This window comes from Paralichthys olivaceus, chromosome 2 (assembly GCF_024713975.1).
Source record: "Paralichthys olivaceus isolate ysfri-2021 chromosome 2, ASM2471397v2, whole genome shotgun sequence".
Taxonomy (NCBI): Eukaryota; Metazoa; Chordata; class Actinopteri; order Pleuronectiformes; family Paralichthyidae; genus Paralichthys; species Paralichthys olivaceus.
The window spans coordinates 3,217,501-3,238,404 of NC_091094.1; the positions used below are offsets into that span (position 1 = coordinate 3,217,501).

A 20,904-nucleotide genomic window follows, 5' to 3' on the forward strand; every position below is an offset into this window, starting at 1 on the left:
GTTTACATGGACACCAATATTCTGACATTAAGACAGAGGTGTGAATAAGACGCTGCCGTGTAAACAGAATATTCTGATTCCCTGAACGAGATATGTGGAATATTCTGACAAATAAAATGGAGAATGAGCTTTTACAAAATTAGAAAAAAGCTAATTTCCACTTCAGGGAGGGATTTTGAAAACTGGTTCTTATTCTGAATATGGAGGAAACAGCTGGAAAATTGGTGACCATGGTAACGTAGTCAAAGACCAACACATCCTGGCATCACACAGAACTTTATCAGTGTAACAAAGAACTCCTGGATTTTTTTAATTTTATTTAATTGTTTCAAGTCTATTTCACTTTGTTATCGGGAATTCTACTCATTTTTATCTAAATCTCTGACCAAATGTCAGATTTAACCATTTCTCCATCCTCCTCCGAGGCTGTAACACAATCACAACCACGCTCTTCTCTGGGAAATACAGTGAACAGGAATATGTTCCTCAATGTACTTAGACACGAAAGGCCTCCAGACAAATAAGTCTGTTTAATTACAGAGGTGTACGCAGCTTTATGAAGACTTGGGGCTTTTATTAAAATAACATGACACCAAAGCGATAGCGACCATGACGGGCACAGAGAGGATTGTGTTTGAGCCCAGAACAGCGTGGGTGGAGATATTTGTGAAGCTTCACATTTCATTTGGCGAGACATTACCACGTATCTCCTTCTTAATCACCCACCTTGGTTTTATTTGTCGAAGCAAAACACATCATCTACAAAGTTGCACTAATTATTTAACCTTCATTCTAACACTGGATCCTCCTTTTAGTGGAATCAATCGCGGAAACTTTTCCGCAGCAGCACAACCTCGACTGCACGTGTACATACAAAACCGCAGATAACAAACTGTGATTACTGACAATGCATCAGAAGCAAATGACGGGGAAAGAGATGGATAGAAACATCGTTCACCATTATAATGAAGAGGTGATGAACTCATGATACTTTTCAAACGTGCACATTGTTCACATGAAATAAAGAATAAAAAATCACTGATCACAGATGATGTGCAATAATGACGGGAATGCACAGATGACCAAATACACCTTTAGAGGTTTTACCAAAAGCATCTTATATGAGTTAACTGATTATGACCTCGGGCATCTGATATATACGTCTGAATGATTCTGTGACAGAATAAACTAAAACTAAAAAGTGGATTTAAAAGGAAAAAGAAAAACTTTTTTTAAACTCCATGTGGTCACTTGTACTTGCTGTGCTCAAGTTAAAACTTAGTTTTATTCCAAAACTTAGTTTTATTCTTCAGGTAATCTTCATATTTCTTCAAACAACATCAACAACAACAAGACTGGCTCTAATAAAAAAGTTTGTTGGCGAGTGAAACATTTCCAATAAAGATAAATCGGTTAATATTCATATCAAAAATGGAATTTGGCAGTGGTTCCTAAGATAAATACAAGTTTTCATATCAGCAAACAAACGCCGCTGAATCAGTCAGGCTCTGATGTTGAATATTGATTTAATTTGCTGGAATATTTCTCTGGAATTTAAACTTCAGGTGTGGCTGAGGTCACAAGATGCTTTTGGAAAAAACAAGTCAAAGCCAGAAAGCGGCGAGATGAGAGGGGCGGAGTGGATGCGTTGATGTCTAGAAGTAAACATACAATACCCCACGCTCAGAGTTCTCCATGTGTGAATCTCTCTATCGGAGCAAGGGCAAGGCAGGTACAGGACGGGACAGGAAGGGGTGGAGCCAGAGACAGGAAACAGGAAGATAGAGAGAGACATAAAAGGGTGTGAGACTCGAGTCAGAGAGGCGGTGGTGAGAAATCTCACACATCTGTTTTTTGGATTTTTTCCATGGACGCTGAGCAAAGCAAAAACGTTGACCTGACTCGTGAGCAGCTTTAATGTCATTTCCTGGTGATCTGGTTAAACGGTGAAACATCTGCACTCTCATTCTGCGACGTTTCTCACGATCCCTGCTTTGCTGTTTCCTTTACTGTGAATCATGGACTGGTGCACAGATGCATGTGTGGAGGACGGTGGCTGTGATGCACCAAGAATGAGAGTCAGGAGAAGCAAAGAGCAGCGAGGACAAGACGACACAGAGTGCCGGGAAAATTAATTTGACTCTGTCGTCGCTGCTGATGGTGGAATAGAAAGAAAAATCGGTATTATTTTTGCAGCCAGTGTCGCAGATTGAAGAAATAAAACCATTTTAATTCATCCAGCCAAAGTTCACAGTCTCCAGTCGACTGATCTTTTTTTAAATCAAAGAGACACATTTATCTTTTTTTTCCAAATGAAGTGGCAGAGACAAACTACGGCTTTGGATTTTATCTTTCTTTTTTTTTTTTTCTGTGGATGATTTGAAGGAACGTGACAGGATGTTTATAGGACAGAAACAATATCAGATGTATTGATGTACAGATGAAAAAGCATGAGCATGTCTAAAAAAAACAATACTATCATTCCATGTCAAGTTTATGAGCACTAAGTGAAAGAATGTTGTACTTACAGCAAAAAGTGGCTGAATTCTGTAAATACTTTATTTTTTAACATGTTTTTCATTTAACTTCATTGTTGTCATGCTTTTATTTTCCCTCCCTGATATTTTATCCATCATCTATGCCACTCGGTCGATCCAGGGATTGAACACAGAACCTCGTTGCTGGGGGGCTAACCACCGCGTCACCGTGCCACCCTCTACCTGATTTAGTAAAATTCGTAAATTCATCAGGTCGGGTTTGATTTTGCCGTCACTACTCATTGCATGATCGTACTTTGGGCACGTTGAGATTCATACATCATTGCTGAGATGCCTTTGTGTCACGCGAGATGATTTACGTGAAGAGGTGAAGGTCACTGATAACATGTCGCTGTGCTGGATGAATTTAATGCCTCATTGGTGATGGATGTCCTCTCATGTGTGCCGGAACCGTGGTGGGGAAGAAATACTTGACGTGTGTGGCTCTTTGTGTGATATTCATTTTACATCAAGTTGGGAACTTTTAGGAAGCACCGTGCTGAACAAGTCGTCGTACAACATCTGTGTTTGCTCACACATTCGTTTGAATCCTTCTCTTTGGCTAAATTAATTAATTAATTACGTCGATGACATATTTTACATCCAGTCACAAGTGGCACATGCACACAAGCTAATAAGTGAACAATCACAGCTCAGCGGAAAGGTACACATGTATACACAGTGCATATTGACACACATTCTACACACACACACACACACATGCACACACACTAGATTTTCCACTAAATAAACTCTGACTCTATTAAAAGATCAGAAACCTCAGCTCTGCTGTTTTCTTTCACATGTTCTTCAACATGTCTCAGTCACAAGTTTGCAAATAAAGAGACGTTTTTGTGTCTTTTCAATGGTTTGAGAGGTTTTGGTGATAAACGCTGGAGATGATGTGCTTCCAGCAAAAACACGTGACAGGTGCGTCCGGCCTCGAGCCGCTCTACCCAGACGCCAGTGAACGCTTCAGAGTTTTAACTGTTTTTGTGATCAACACTTAAATGTGGACGGACTAATCCAGCTTTGTTCACGACCTTTTAAATGCACAGGAGCCCTGGTGGGGAGATATTAATAATTCAGACATGTTTTTCTGCTCAAATGCATCTTTAACAACTGGTTAATGATGAAGGGCAGATTTGCTAAGGAGGAGAATTGCATTTTATTAATAATATATTTCATATGAAGCAAGTCATAGCTTTGTATATTTACCTGCCTATCTAGAGCGGCGTGCTTTCTTCCTCTGACCTGTTTCTTCTATTCATTTTTATTCAAATTATTAAAAAGCCTGACCAGAACACACGAGCTGTATGAAAGCATCTGATAAATTACAATCACAAAGAAAGAGACGTCTCCAGGGTCAGAACTTTAAAGAGTGTGCATGAAAGGAAAGAGTGGGTGAAATAAAGTTTTGAGAAAAAACATATTTTTCAATCAGCCTGTATTTGCAGAGATGTCACCTTTCCTCAATCACTTAGTCCGCTTCTCTGGCACCGCACAGAAAATAAAAAAGGTTTGGGGAGCTTCAGAAATATTAATTATTCACCCGTTCTCCTCTCAACCTTTTATGAAAAGTGTATCTTCCTGTGCTGCTTCTCCGAGCCCTCAGGGCCACCTGGCTGCAGAAACATCGAATCCCCATTAAGGCTTCAGTCAAGTCCGGCGCTATTCACTTTTACATTATCAGCAACAAAATAAAGTCCATTTGGAACATGTGTAACTGCGTCCTGAAAGATTAATTGGACAGTTGTGCGTGCTCGCCTCCCAACAAAGTTTTGTCACAGAATAATTTATGGGCTCTGAGAGGCATGTAAAACACTTTCGATTAAAAGAAAACACTTTTCTCTGTGCGCTCGGACGGCGGGATGAAGAATAGATGACCTGAGAAAACGGTTTCTGATATTGTCAACTTGACACTGTCCCAATCTTTGTGTCTGCACTTCATTTATCAATTTGTTTTTTCTCTCCTCTGTCTCTGGCACTTGCAATAATGACGTTTTCCATTACTGTCTATTCCAGGATGTGGCTCCGTTTGACCTGTGCATGAGCTTCGACCTTGCCTGATGACCTGGGTTAGCCTGGGTTAGCCCGGGTTAGCCCGGGTTAGCCTGGGTTAGCCCGGGTTAGCCCGGGTTAGCCTGGGTTAACATCTGAGCAGCATCTCAACTCCTTCTTCTTTTCCTTCCCCCTCCTGCTGCACCATCACTTCTTCCCTTCCTTCACTGTGGTGGTGTTTGCCCTCTAATTGGCCTTTTTATGCATATTACGCCCTGTTAGCCTGGTTAGCATATGATTAGCATATTCACTTGACCCCTGGGTTAATAAGGGCTGCCTTGTTTTCATATTTTTTAAAGCTCATACATTTTCCTGCCTTCCTCCACTTTTTTATTTATACCTTTCCATCTGGCCTCTCTGCTGTATTCCCTCCCTGCACCCTCTTCCCCTCTACCTACACCTTTCTCGTTAGTCCTGGCATTTTCCTCCTCTGGCGCCGACAGACTTTTATCCTCTTGATGTTTGGGATATTCCTTGTTAGCCTCTGATTTGCATTGCCAGCTGACTCTCTGCCCTCTCTGACTCCCCGGCCTCGTGTGCTGGCTTTAAAATGGATGTAATGTTGTATTTGGACTCAAACAAAGTATCTGCCAGTTCACTGTTTAACTGTCTGCCTACGACTCAGGGCTCTATCTTGCAAAGTGGTGCAGAGTGTGACCCAATTGACTTTGCCAGTCTCAGGCCAATGCAAGTGGTCAATTTCCTGTCCAGGGCCTGTCCATGTGTATGTAGCACTTAAACCCATCTGAGCGCCCGTAGGTGCTGTATCTTAAAATCAAGTTGGAGCGTTACTATCTTGAGTTAGAGGAAAGGGTTAGGGTTAGGAGTCCAAGGTCACAATGTGTGCGTTACCCACACAGATGATCTGCTCCTGCACAAACAGAGACAACCTCCCCTGCAGGAAACTAAGGGACTCATCTGTTCACTCAAAAGACAGATGATGAAGAAACTGAGCACAACAACGTTTGAACCACGCACCTGACGCAACAACCTTCTTCTTTCCACGTCATTGATACAACCAAACGCTTTAGATCATGAGATTAGATCGTTAATATAGAGCGTGTTTGAGTGGTTTCCATTTCCTGTATCAGTAGAGTTATATGCGTGACGTCTATACCTTTATCAACATGTTCTACTTGTCAAGTACGTTCTCTTCAGTGGTTGGTAGCTGCAGTTGTGAGGCTGTTTTGAGTGTGATTTGAGAAACTGAAAAAAAAACAAAAACCTAAATATTAAATAAATCAAATGTGAGTCCTGTAACAAAATGTATAAGAAACATGTGAGTGGGGTTGTGAGAGATGAAATGATGGATGGAGCGATACAGAGAAATACAGTAAAGGAAAGAAAGGCAGGTGATGGTGGCCAGTGTGCATGTTAACAAAGGGACAGGAAGTCAATCTTACGGTAGAATTCCTCCGGGCTTCAGATCGATCTCACCTCTATTGTTATTATTATTTATTTTGCCTTTAAGGGTTGGAGAGGATTAAGTTCATCACCAGATACTTCACATTATTGTCACCTTTTATTTTTTTTTTTAGATTTTTTGTCGACTGACACTGAAACTAAGTGAATTTAAATTCGAATGCTGATTCAACCTTTTACTGAAACCACGTTTGACCTCAAGACATTAACTTTCTCCCCTGTTCATGAATTTGGCATTTAAAAAGTCAGTCTGTCCACATCTATTACTTCCTACCTGCATGAGGACACTTTAAACTAACGTGAGGACGATCATTCTGTCTGTCAATCTACTCAGTCACAGGACTAATAGATGCTAAATCTAGTTTTTCATCAACCAACATTTTACAATCAACACAGTCACGATTATAATCGGAAGCCTCTGGGTTTTTTTTTTGTGTAGCTGCTAATGCAGTCAGGACAGAGGCTAGCAACTGTGGAGTCTCGGGAATTGAATAGAAGATTATTTGTATATTATTATTATTATTATTATTAAGATAATAGTTCAAATGCTCCGTGCAGCAGCTTCACGTCGACGCTCTCTCCTGACGTCGGGATCATCACCTACCTGCGTTTGAAGGTGAGGACGACGCCGAGGAGGATGATGATGAACATGAGGATCCCTGCGATCACTCCGGCCATTTTCACCGTGCTGTCCACCTGCTTCTCTGGCTCCATGGCATCCGAGTCCTGAGTGGACGCACCTACACACACACACACACACACACACACACACACACACACACACACAGGTATGCACATAGTCACATTGGTTGGCAACATCTCACAAACAGCAAATTTCATACAATCACATAGAAATGACCACACATGTAAGTGCACACAAAATATTGACAAACGCAAAAACAATCAAGGAGTCATCCGTGCTGCACACATACACACAATGGGAATGGTTGACCCTTGTTTGTCGTCAATGAGAATCACACGTTCTCAAACGGACACACACAAAACACAAACACAACTGATCCCAAGGTGAAGATACACTTAACAATTCATCCATATGCAGCCAAACACAACTTCTGAACGTCATGGAGTGATGTGCAGAGGAGGATTAAACATATTATCGGCATGCAAAAGAAAAGACAACAAACAAATAACACGCTTTTACTGAGAAACACAGATGAGGGGGTTTGTTCACAAATGTTATTTTGAGGGGGAGGAAACAAGATTCAGGATTCAGTTTCTCGAAAAAACTGCTTCGGTTAATATGGCATCTCTCTGAAACATTTTTTTCTGTAAATTTGAATTTATTAAAGTTGTTCTTATACCAAATGTGAAAATTTTAATTACGGAACAAAATTGTTGTGATGTGTCGGTGCTAAACAGGTTTAAATCTTAAAAACCATGTTGATGAGATTTTTGACAAGATTTTTTTCGAGAATCATCTTGCAGCCAAAAGCAATTAGCGCAAGAATAAAGAGATAAAAAGAAGGAAGTAGGAGGGAGGAAGGGACAGTGCCAACATTTTCAAAAGCGACAACATATTTCCAACAACTCCAGACTTCATTCCGGGTTACAAACATTCAACACTTCCCAAGGACAAACAACTGTGGAAGTCACACAAGAGACATCAAGGTTCAGACTCCACACATGCAGGTGAACATGCGGGACGCGCTCAGAGTCGCTTCTTTATACAAGGATTCAATTCGCTGGCAAACAAATGAACAAAGCGAGTGGATGGAAAACAAATGTCTGGGAAGGCAAATACAAGGTTGTTGGGGATTTTACAGAAATGCATGTTTCTGCAGGTAAGAGACTCTGACATCGCTGTGTGCTTTGATGAAGAGGCCAGAAGGTGAATGAGAGAAGGTACAGACAGCGACAGAGGGGCGTGGTGTCAGTGCTGCTTCTGCTTCGACGGTCTCACTTCATGTTTGGTGTGAAACTCTTAATTCTGCACAATGTGATGAAAATGTATTCGATTTTATTGACAAATATAAGATTTTAGCTTGAGTCGAACGTATTTTAAAGATAAATGCATTTAAAAATACATGAAGTTACATCACAGGGAACAAAACTTACTTCACTGCAGTACTTCATTTGTACTTTTTAGCTTCTAAAGACTGAACTGTAATTGTTTTACATTTGTATCTGCAGGTGTTACTTTGGTTTGAAATTGGATTTTGTGCTTCAACAGGGTAACTCAGTGAGATTCAGGAGAAAAAGCACAAAAAGACTCTTGGTTGAACATGAGTCATGTCTTTAAGTCTTGAGGACATTTTGATTTTCCCTTTGTGGGCTGACCATGACTCAGCTTCTCTGTAGTCGCAGGTAGTTTGTGTTTAAAATGCATTGAATGAAGCACAGTGTTTTCACAGAAGAGTTTCTTCAGACGTCTGGATCTGGATATTCTCCCAGAATTCCACAGTTTCAATCAATAACAACGAGCTGCGGGTTATTTGAGACATATTGAAGAGGTAATTTACTCGATTAATTAATTGATTAATTGCATTTCACAACGGACGACTCAAAACTCATAAGTAGACGTTAAATAGATGTTTGTCAAAGATGGTTTCCGTCATTTTAGGAAGTTCTTATCACACTAATGTTTGTTCAAGTGTTTTCACAAAATGTGTTTTCAATTACTTATCAATTATTTAGCTATTATTTAATTAATTATTTGATGGGAAAGAATCAGGCGGAAATTGTGTGATTAGGTCAAGTGGATGCAACGGAGGGACGTCGATATAAACAAAGATGGAAACATTCATATCTGGTACATTTTGGGTTTATTTCCAGATAGTGAACGATAAGTGGAGAGGCAGCAGCCATCTTTTACACAGTCTGAGGTACTTTGTCATTCATTTTTACTGTTATTTCTCCAACATAACACAAATCAACCGAGCAACGGGTATGAGCAGTTTACCAGAACCTGCCGTTAAACTTTTTTTTTCACACTGTGACCAAAACTACATCAAAATACTAAAAACCTGCCTGTTAGGGCGACATGTTGTGTTCTTCAGCAACTCGCTCCAAAGTTACACTCTCACCTCTCAAAGAGACTCTGCTCTATCGGACCGAGAGGAGAAGACGATGAACTGAACTATTAAAACAAAACTGTCGCCCTTTGTCGGAGGAGGGCTGAATATTTTCAAGGTTCCAAAACCAGATAGATAGAAACAGAAAGACAATGGTGGTGAGGCCAGAGGGGAAAATAATACAATTAATAAAAAGGACACAACTGAGAATATGAGCACATCAAAAGGAGTGAAAGGATTTGAAGGAGAGAAAGACGGGGACAGACGAAGAGAAAAGTAAAAACAGAGGAAAGAGTGGTAGAGGATGAATTACACAGAAAGATAAAGACCCTGGGACCCTGCACACGAAGGCACCTGTTCTCTCACAGACATGCACCAAGCAGCGTCTTGTTATAACCTTGACAGACAAAGGCAGTCGATTAATATAGTGATACTGCTGCGTGGGAGTTCAGTTTAATCCCCTGTCTCGCTCATCTTCGCCCCCTCCGCAATAACAACACAAGGTTGGTAGTGGAATCCACTGAGATGGAGGCTTAAGCACCTAACCTTGGCACGCTTTGTAATAGCTGCCACAGTGACGGCAGCCGTGAGATGTTCCTTTAAAAACCCTCAATGCCTTCAATGACAACACATTCAGCGTCTTTGAAAACCTGAGCACAGACACCGTCCGTGTTTTGAAGATACGGTGCGAAAAAAATAATAATAATTAAGAAAATACATCTGTGGCTCTTCACAGTCTCTCCTCTCTGCAGGTCTTTGATGGGGATGAGAGGATAAGGAGACGTTTTAATGATTGCACTTTTTTAAAATGTGGATATTTCTCAGTAAACAAAACAAAAAACAAAAGAAAAACAAGGTATTCAGAGGATCCTGAATGTTTAATGTCTGATTTAAAATACAGTTGCCGACTTTCATCTGTGGCGCTGCAGATTTCTTGATGCTCAGCGGAGGATTGAGGAATGTGTCTTCATCGGCACTGATCGGCTCCACACACTGGATCATCTCAAGGTCCACTTCAGCTCACACGAGAACAGGGAAGGTGTCGTGAAAATGGAACAGTGAAGAACGTGAGTTGAAATAAGTGGAACGCTGGAATCTGTTTCAAACCTGAACGACTGCTGGGGACGGACAGAGTTCGTCCGTGCAGCACTCGATCTGCGGAGAATGAACTGGCTTCATATAGCAACCGCTCACGCTTCTACCACTCTACACGCAGTGCACAGCAGTCATCACACCAGCATTAATCACCAGCATTCTGGTTGGTGGACGACCCGCTCTGACCCCTTAGCCACGGATCCTTACATGTTTGTTTGCAGGATCAAACTCAAACTAATGCCACCAAACTTACTTGTCAAACAGACAAAGAGGCAAAATCAGGAATGTTTCAAATCATTGTGAGATGGACAATCTTTCTGATATTTTCACTTCTGCTACTACTACTACTACTACTACTACTACTACTACTACTACTAATACTACTAATACTACTACTACTACTACTTCAAACAAAAGCTTTACTTGTCTGTCTTCTTGCTACATGTTTTCTTGACCGATGTATTTATAGACCATCAGGTGCGACGTGCATCAGCGTGCAACCTGCTGTTTTAACATCATGCAGAAAACAACCTGACGACCTGTGACATTGCAATCAGCAGAGGTGTATAGTGTGTAAGTGTGTATTTCAGCGTGTGTGTGTGTCGAGCACATTACGGTGACTCAAGGGGCCTCGAGCCGTCACGTAGAGACGGGTTCACATATTTCCCCGTAGTGTGTGCGCCCTGGTAATCACCCCACAGGTGTATTAAACTTCAATCCCCCTCCTGAGTGATCCGCAGTGTGTGTCACCTGACACGTTACACCACGACCCCATTTGTTCACACTTCACCAGCCCACGTGCTGATTGGGTTCAACAGTTCATAATGTAACAGTAAGGAACACCATCTGGCAGCGGGTTCAGCTCCATTTAACATCGTGATTGGCCCGTTTGGGAGCCACTCAGCCAATCAGCCAAACTCTGACAGGGTTCTGACCGGGGGGCGGGCGGAGAAGTGATCTAATGCAACTGAGTCCGTTAGAGGGGGGGGGGGGTCGGCACAGCAAAGTAGGATTGATCGACAACTGGTGCGAACACAACGCGGAGGACGCCGTGGCCTCGTTTATTATTGTATTGTCAGCGTCGCGGTAACAGGCGGCCCCGTAAATATGCACAATTTATGGATCCATCTTGCTGTCGTGCCCCCGGTGCTCGCAGGTGTTGTGGGTATTATTTTGCTGGCCTCCCCCCTGCACGATATATTCTCCGTTATAGACACGCTGAGCAAAATTCCAGTGTCAGCAGAAGAACAAGCTGTCAGCCATGTTGTGTTGAGAGACGTTGACGCATCAAACCTCGGAATGTTTGGACGTCGTGACAGAAAAGGTTTGCAGCTATTTTTTTAAAATGACCCAAGATCATGAGACTTCATTCATCACATAATTTAATTTAATTTATTTTTACTCTTCCCTCTGGAGGCTTTTTCTTCATGGACTCATAGATTCTTAACAAAGATGGACGTTGCCTCTTCACTTCCCATCATTGTAAGAAAAGAAAAAGAGAATGTATGTGGAGATATTCACCTGGTGCTGGTTGGTCTCTAGCCTTGGAGGAACTGAATGTTCCAGGGATTCATTTAAATGTCAAAGTCCTGCTCTCCAGCATTAAACATAATGCGAGTGAAGGATCAATTTGTTTTCTATAAAAATCAATATGCTTTCTGCGATGTACTTTTTCTAATCTGGAATCCTAATGTTTACTTACATCCAGCTTGGCCGTGAAGCGACGTTCTTGCTGAACGAAACATTGCGTGCGCTCGTGTCGTGTGGGAGGGAGGCTCTGCGTGGTAATGGGCAGAAGAGGTTCTTTAAATTTCTCCTTTTCCCTGTAAAGTTCTCTCTGGAGAAAACCATGAAAACATCGATCGTTGGGGTACAACTGCTCCACCCGTCTCTGTACATGTCTGAATTCACAGCCGCTTGGCCTTCGCAGTGATAGGCTGTCCAACAGGGAATACTGAATGGACGACAACACAGTTGCTGGCGGATATAAGGGGAAGCACGAACATGCAGCCTTAATAAATTCATATTCTATCCACAGAAATTATCAAATGCTGACATAACAGTGCGGAGCAGCATTGAGTTTGGCTTCAAAGCCCGTGTTGTAAGGTCGAGACCTCACCTTGGTAATGAACACTGAGGGAAAACAAAGCACAAGATGAACTGAGCTTGAACCCTTGATGTCTTTATTCAGGTGTTTCCTTTGGTTCAACGCCACTGATGGACGGAAATATACCGTATTTCACCTCAGCTTTGATTAATGTTATTTAATTACACTCGACAGTGATGAATAGAGCAAAGTTCCCAGACTGCTCAGTATCAGACCCCCGAAAATATCAGTGCCATGAGACGTGGGGACCCTCATTATCAACCCCCCCACCCCCCCACCCCCGAGGTGGTCGAGGCAGACAAAGGATATTGATTTCAGCTTGTTGGCACAAAAAAATCACCTACGTGCACATGTTGCAAAGTTCTCTGTGGGGCTGTGAGCTGACCTGCTGCTGCTGCTGCTGCTGCTGAGCTGACGTGATCATCTCAAGAGCCACAAAGAAGATGTGACGATTGATGATTTTCAACAAACTACCTTTTTTTTTTTTTTTTTGTTAAATCAATAAAATAAACTTACAACCTCCAGTTTGGGAACCACGACAATGAAGGGTACTTACATTTTTAAAAATCCCCACATCGCATTTATTCATGGAGGCAGCTTTACTCAGCAGGATCACGTTTATTTTACATAAACCCTCAATGTACAGTTGAGCATTTCAAATGAAATACTGTGTTTGAATATATTACATCTCAATGCACAACAGAAAAAGAATAAAAGCGTCTTTGGTTGTTTATTCAGATATCGACTGCCCTCAGTGAGAAAGAATCCCTTTAGAGTTCCATGCGTCTCTCAATGCACCGTGAGTACGTGTGAACTATGTAATATTCTTTTCATTTTTACATTTCTCTCTTCACGGTTGTTATTTATTTTTTTTATTATTTTCCCCCGACTTGCAGAGCATGATACAATTATCAGGGAGGAATTATGGGTAAAACCAGCGATATTAAAATCCTAATCTCATCCAAATGGAGAGAAGATTGACTTTCCTAACCACCAACGCACGTAGAGTATATTAAACACTGCGACTGTGTGTGTGTGTGTGAGTGTTTGACTGACTTCATTGTTTTTTAAATATATTTAAATATCTAAAAATAAAAACATTAATAAAGTTGTATGACTCATATATCGGCTGCACTTCCTTTGTGTGTTTGCGTGTGAATGATTCTCTAGAGCACACGTGCGCGTCTTTGCATTGCATGACGTGTGCTTGCTGGTTCTGTGTACTAATGTGTTAATGTGAAGGTTTTAGCTCCTCGGTATTGTTTGTCAGCAGCTGTGGGTTCATCCTCTGTGGATTAACGTTAGCATGGCTGAGTGTGTTTAACAGGATTACTAATCTAAAACGATGCTGCCACAGCGCGTGTGTGTGTGTGTGTGTGTGTGTGTGTGCTTTTTTAAATGTACCTTTGATTGTGTTTATGAATATTTGTGTGTTTGTGTATATGTAACAACACAACTGTGTGTGTGTGTGTGGTCAGATGATGATGGATTAAAATATCGTCAGTCTCTATAACTTAGTAAACAATAAAGGACAATGCTAATACTTTCCTCTAAATCTCTCTCTCACACACACACACACACACACACAGTAACAAATGGAAACCATTAATGCTGACATTAATTTTAAGGTCATCAGAACACGCTTCACTAAGCACTTTAGATCTTTAAAGAACCAAATGGCTAAATGCTTTTTCATGGTCTCTATGGAGCCTGTTGGAGGTGTGTGTGTGTGTGTGTGTGTGTGTGTGTGTAAGTAAAATCTACTCCAACAGTCAATGTGTTCTTCCCTATAAACATCAGTACACATTCATACGACATCTGCTCCAAGATTTATAAGTTAGTATTTTTGTGCCCGGTTCACATAAATAATTAAAAAACGGACCCTCGTGCCTCAGTCAAGGTGAAAACATCTGAAATTCAACCAAGCTGCACCAAACTACAGTCCAATAAATACGCCCGATACGTTTTAAAATCAAGATCCATGAATCTTTCTCTTGGAAAATGGTGAAAATGTCCAAAATCTTCAGACAGGTTTGGATACCTGTCTATTAGTGTTTGTGCACTAACAAACAAAAAAATGAACGGACGGGAGCTAAAACTTTACGTCCTTGGTGGAGCAGAAATGTGTCCTTCCAGAGTTAACAGCAGAATATCTTTCTATTGGATCCATTTGGGGAAGAGCTTCCGTTCAGAATGTTTCCTGAGAGGCAGCGGGGCACCGTGACATAAATATCAAATGTCTGGCAATTATGGACAAAAGTTGTTTGTTTGCTGAAATTATCAATTGAATGGAAATAATTTGATTTTATTATGTTTTAGTCATTCATTGCTGTAGTTTTTAAAATACTTTTTTACTTCTGGAGCATTGGAACAGTCAATCTATCACCAAATGCTTCTGTGCTTTATTTCTTTTGCACCCGCTTGCTTTTCTTAATCACTTATTCTCTCAGTCTGTCCTCGCCTCACTCCTTTCACTCCATCGCTCTTTCCACCCCTCCACCCCCCGAGATGCCGGGTGAGTTCTTTACGACCCGGTCAGAGTTACACGGGGACAAGTGAGCATTTTGTTGCTTAGCCGCGGAGCAGATGGAAAATTCATAGCGGAGTTGGAAGGGCGGACTTAGCATAAGGCAACAATTTTTGTACAAGGTCTGTCTGGCAGAGAGCGAGGCAGGTACGCTCGCATACACAATGCAACCCAAGAAATCCTTGAGCCTGAGTCAGTCTCCAACGCTGGATCTGTATTTTTTTCTTCAGCTCTGCTCTGACATTCTCTGTCTCTCTTGGTTTTTTTTTTGATCCCCTCCTTCTCTCTTGGGTTTTATTTATTTAGTCTATTTCTCCTCTGCTCTCCGTCTCCCAGCTCCCGTCCCTCTACATTTCTCTGTCAGCTGCAGATGAAGTCGACCCCTCACTTTAGAGCATCGAGCAGCATTTCACCCATCGCAGACTCGGTGCCTTGTCCTTAGAATGCCACATCATCACCAGATATTCCCCCACAAACATCCCTGAGTTTCTTCTTTCTTTTCACAGTCTGACTCAATCTGTTCCAAATCCACAGAGCAAAGTGACTCACTAAGCAGCGAGCAGGCAGCAGCACTTGGTGATGATGGGAAAATAGAAGGAGGATAGGTTGTTAAAGAGCAGTGTGTGTTGGTGTACGTTTGTGTGTGTGTGTGTGTGTGTGTAAGTCGATGACAAAGACAACTCAGATATGATTCCTTCAGCGTTTGACTTTTGCAGTTCAGTCACGCACGTTCACATCACGCACAGACACACACTGAAAGCCACATGTTGCATCAGTATTACACGGCGCCGGAGTCGGTTACAACACGACTCTGCACACCACCAATTATAATCGACCTCGGGACTAATGGTAATGGGAATTGAAGCTGACATTGAATACCGGTGAGTGGATGACAAGGGGCGGGTTTGATGCTGCTGTGAACTACACAACCCAAACATGTGCGAGGCGGCCAGCGGAGGCGTCCCACTCATCACCGCACGGCGTCTGCTGCAACGAGGCTCCGTGAGAAAAACAGTGAACTCAGTGTGAGAAACCAAAACTGCGTCCGCTCTGCACGACCTCCTGTTCTGTTAATTGTCAACCATCAGTCAAAACACCGAAACAAAGCTTTCAGAGTTGGAGAGTTGATGAGAGAAGCGACAGCTGGCGCCTCGTTCTTGGACTTGTTGGGTTGTGCACATGCTACAGGTTCATTCCTGTCGTTGTGACTCGCAGTTAAAGTGTAATGTTTGGGAAACAACTCCTCTGTGTTAGTGGTTGGGACATGGATTCTGTCATATGACAGAGTTTAAATCACATGGTTTGTTCAATAGCTCCTTTTTCTGGTACGTTTGGTTTCTAATTGGTTGCTTGATGCTTTAAGAAGTTTAATGTCATGTTTGACAGCGGAGATTAACTAGTTCATGTATGTTCAGGATAAAATCTGCCTCCACCGGACGCTCGGCTTCATCTCCGGCTTTGAACGACATAAAGTTGGTTACACGAGTGGGTTTTAGCTGCTGCCGCTCCGTTAGCTGTGAGGTGCTGAATGAGAACCAGGGTTAAGAGAGGGGGTTGCATGTTACCTACAGACTTAATGCAGCTGAACACATGATACTGACATGTGCTTGTGTTCGTTTAATGGTCTTATTGCAAAGTAATCATCAGAGAGTGGAGACAATGATGAGTGGGACTATTTATTCAGTCCTCCTCCATTAAGACTAATGTAAGAGGTAATAACAGTTACAATAATAACTGTAAATGCTTTTTTTTGCATTGAGATGAAAAGCCATTTTAATGCACCCTGTGGTTGTATGCTTTCATCTGCTTTGAGTAAATCAACCCCGCTTCCTGTGAATGCAATCTATATTTATTCAATTCAGAACTTCACCAGCGTCCACAGTTGTGCATGATACGCATAAATCTTTGTGCAACTTCAATTTCCCTCAGGACAAAAGAGTGTTATTGTATTTATGTGAAGTCATATCGTATTCCTGACAAATAACCGTGACAGCAGTTTACCGCCACGCTCGCCGCCGCCTGATTCCCTGTTGTGTCCCCATTGTCCAACTCAACAATTTGATTGTGTCGCTGAATGACATTAATATTGTGCAGCCACGTTTCTGCACTGGTGAATGAATAAATGTAGGATTAGCAGGGATGTGGTTTTCAGAAAGTTCAGCAAGCAATGTTTAGCTTCTGTGTCTTCTTGCAAGTGGATGGTTGTATTATTTAAAGGCCGCATTAAAATAAATCAATAATAATTGCTATGATAAAGGATTTACGCTCATTAGGTGTCATGACAATAATATGAATTATTGGATTTTTCTTGACATCACAGCAGTTTTTCTCCCTGAGGTATTTGTGAGGTGCAGTAATTGGTGAGGCATCTCTTAAAGGTCGGATGTCTCATTACTGAAAGTCGCCCATGTATGTATTTAATCACCGTCATTTTTGTAGCATAGCTGATGAAGGAAGAGGTTTGAAAAAAAGTCAGCTGATCGTTCGTTCAGATACGAGGCCACTTCTTTAAAACAGGAATGTAACAATGAAGATCAGACTTGGTTCAGTGGATTGTCTGTGCGTCAGGCACACGTTCTAAAATGTTGGTACAAAACAAATGCCTTTAATGTGAAAGCTCGCTGAGGTACAGGGTGTAAATTCAGACTGTGGGTTTGAGGGAGGCAGCGTCAGTGGACGATGGTTGATTGATTGATTGATCGAGTTCGACTTTGGGCTGAACCAAAACCAAACATCTGGAAACCAATCCTGGATGACGGCTCTGCCAAATTAGTGTTTCAGATCTGTAACAGCAATTCTGATATTTAGATTATAACATGGGTTTGAATCAGGAACCCATTTTTTTTAATGGGTATGAGGCGGAAACCTAAAAGTTAAAGATGATCATTTGAAGAATGCACCGATCGATACTTTGTGAAAGGAGATCATCACCATGCAACGTAGTTTTTAACATCTGTCTACTTGTTTTTGTGAAATTACTCGGAAAAGGAACGATTGGCTTAAACAAAAGAGTAAAATTACATTTTAAGAGTTTTTTTCACATTTTTTGAGGATGAACTTTCAAGGACGACATGAATGGCTGCTGTAGATTTTAAGACAAGCAAACATAGACTCTAATGTTCCCTTATGGTGTTGACTGTCAATGGAAGCAACATGGTTCCCCTGCAGTGTGTGTGTGAGTGTGTGAGTGTGTGTGTTTGCATGCAAGACACAGAGAGCGGAGGTTCAAACACAGCCAGCGACATTCGAAGCACAGCAGACATGCAAACAAATGAAAACATGGCAATAAGAAGGGAAGACAAAAAAAAAAAAAAAGAAACAAGTAAAAAAAAAAACAGAAAAAACAAAAGATAAAGATAAAGAAGTTCTTGGGGGAGGGGACAACAAAAAATGAAAACGGGTTCGTGTTGTGTTCATGGTTTTACTGTGATGGAAAAAGTGTAACATAGGGAGGAAAATATTCCGCCTATAAAGCAATAATCACCTTCGCTTGGGATGACTAGAATGTACGGCGTTGTTATTTGTCCCCTACCTATTACCACTAAGGCCAAGGGCCGCACGTCCCCGCCGGAGAGCATGAGAAAGAGAGAGAGAGAGAGAGAGAGAGAGAGAGAGGGAGAGAGAGAGGGAAGAGAGGAAACAAACAACAACAAAAAAAGAAGAGAAGAAGAGAATAGTCTAAGAAAAAAAGACGAATAGTTTTCTTTCTCCATTTCATCAAGGTTTGGATCTCCCTGGGTTTCAATTGCACAGTCTGTCTTAGAGGAGAGAAATTACAGTGGTGAGAGATAGAACTAGCACATTGAGATCAGTGGCTAACACTGGATGTGACCGGTCTCATTGCCAGGAAGTTCACTAGCATCTCGACTGGCCCTTCACCAGATGTGCCGGGTATGTTTATTAACAGGGGGGTGATTCGATGAACGCAGATGTGGTGCTGGGGGGGGTTAACATCAGTGGAGTCTGTCAGCTGGGATTGTTAATAAGAAAAATAAAGGGAGTAGGAAATGGAAGACAAAAGAAATGAGGTGATGGTTGAAAGAAAAGAAAAAAAAAGAAAAAGTAAGAACTTTGTGGCAAAGTTTGTGGAAAAAGAAGAAAAAAAAAACATTCCTGCCTCTGGATTTACTTCATCCGGGAGCAGATCAGTTAATAATTACATTTCTATGTGCGATCATGTCGAGGCAGCTCGGAGGCTAAAGACGAATCAGCCCTGTGACGGGGCCGGCAGTCGAACATGGGCCGTTAAAGAAAGGTTCAAATGCTACGTTAATATTACGATTGTCTCCACGACTTTTCTTCGTGGCACGAAATAGAAATAATCTCTCTGGTTTAATTGGGTGATATAAAGAACCTGGATCTCAGAGATCAACTGCAAAGCCTCAAAGATGCATGTCTAAATGAAGGCTAGCTACCAGTCAGCTACACGTTAGCAGGCCTCCGCCGGGGAGGTTTGGATTTTCACCCCCGTGAACAAGATTACACAAAAACAACGGGTTTAGTCCAAAACTTGAAGGAACAAATAAACAATAAATGCTGGTACACGTCCACTTTAACTGTCTCTAATATTGTGAGACAGAAGGTTTTCATTGTTTTGGTTGATTTCCCCAGCAAATAATTTATAAATCATGATGAAAAAAAACATTTAGAGGACTAATATTGATGAGTGTGTGAAATTTAGTGCAGCTTCATTAGACTGAAGGGGACTGGTGGGCCTTGGTGGAGGTACGAGCTCTACCGAGTGAGATTCTAGTTTGCACATGGAAGTTTAATTTAGCGATCAGTGTGGCTTTAACTTTAATTTGATGCAGGGCCTCCACTACCTGGCTGAAAACACGGTTCTTTAATTGGATCAGATTCTTTTATGCCTAAATCTCGATCCTGCCCCCTGTTACTGCCTGTGCACCAGCTGAGCTCCATCATTAGAACACACTGACCCAGAAAAGTGGCATTTATCCCTGCGATCAGCTGCTGCAGAGAGAGGATGGCAGGTATTGGAACAAATTAGTCATAGTCATTTGGTAAATTAGCCATCCGCGTTGCCTCAGAACACTACCCACATATCAGAAAGTTCCAAAATGTAGTTTGTGGGAAGACAGATAATTCTACGCATCGAGAAAAGTTTGTTATATATATATAAAAAAAAAAAAATAAAGACAGCCACAAAGTTAAAAGCATGTCTTCTTCCCCGAGCACACACACATGCACACAGACAGAGAGCAGCGTCTACACAGCGTAGACCTCCACCCACAGCACTTCCCACTCACAAAAATAAAAAATAAAAAACACAGCCTGGAAATGGATGGCGTGAGAAAAAAAATAAAATAAAAAGAGACAAATGTGAGCACATGAGCAATAAATGCTTGATGCAGAAGAGAAAAAATTAAGAGCACAAGAACGACAGAGGAAGGAGATGTGGAAAAATCAAATAAATGTGTGATGCAGATGAAAAACTCGAGGTGAAGAAAATCAATAGCGAGCTGAAAAGCTTTCAGTGCACACGGCCTGGCACACAAATGGGTGTATTTGCCAGAGATGAGCAGCAAATAAAGATGGGCGACATGGGGGAAGCAAAACAGAATAGGATGAAATGGGTTCTGGGGGCTAACGCTTTAGCCTCCATCCACCGGGTTTAATGAACGCGGTCAATCGGTATGTAATGGCCCCGGTGTTCCACTTTATACACTGATGAGCAACATGGATGCAGGGTGAGATGGAAAAAGAGAGAGAGCTGGACGGAGAAGAAAGAGGGAGAGTGTGAGACAGATATGGGCAATAAAAGAGAACGGTTAGGAGAGAGGAGTCGGAGATGGAATGCTATGCAACAAAATCATGCAGGGTATCATGGGTAGGATGTGGGGTCGCCTGAGCTTAGGTTTGAAGGGTTTGAAGTGTGTGTGTGTGTGTGTGTGTGTGTGTGTGTGTGTGTGTGTGTGTGTGTGTGTGTGTGTGTGTGTGTCTCAGCTAAAACACTGTGGAGCTGTTCTAGGGGACATGTAACTGAGATGCAGTCGTCTTCTCTCAGCATCAGTGGAAGGGTGCTCATACCTTTGTTAGCCAGGCGGACACAGTTGATTTTGGTTTCCTGTGAAGACAAGAGACAGACACGTGGCTTTAGTCAAC

General features: G+C 41.8%; 1 protein-coding gene across 12 annotated transcripts in view; it reads right to left on the minus strand.

The window, feature by feature from the left end:
* ptprt (protein tyrosine phosphatase receptor type T) overlaps positions 1 to 20,904 on the minus strand; it is a 241,612-nt gene that overhangs the window by 72,477 nt on the left and 148,231 nt on the right. For 4 of the 12 annotated variants that reach the window (XM_069531583.1, XM_069531570.1, XM_069531573.1 and 1 more), the window contains exons 15-16: positions 20,830 to 20,866; positions 6,625 to 6,760 (exon numbers count right to left, since the gene is read on the minus strand). In XM_069531583.1, the coding sequence (XP_069387684.1) occupies positions 6,625 to 6,760; positions 20,830 to 20,866 (173 nt within the window). Of the gene's footprint in view, positions 1 to 1,676; positions 1,710 to 6,624; positions 6,761 to 18,265; positions 18,323 to 20,829; positions 20,867 to 20,904 lie in introns of all 12 variants that reach the window. The other 8 variants (XM_069531541.1, XM_069531530.1, XM_069531527.1 and 5 more) reach the window with 4 other exon arrangements.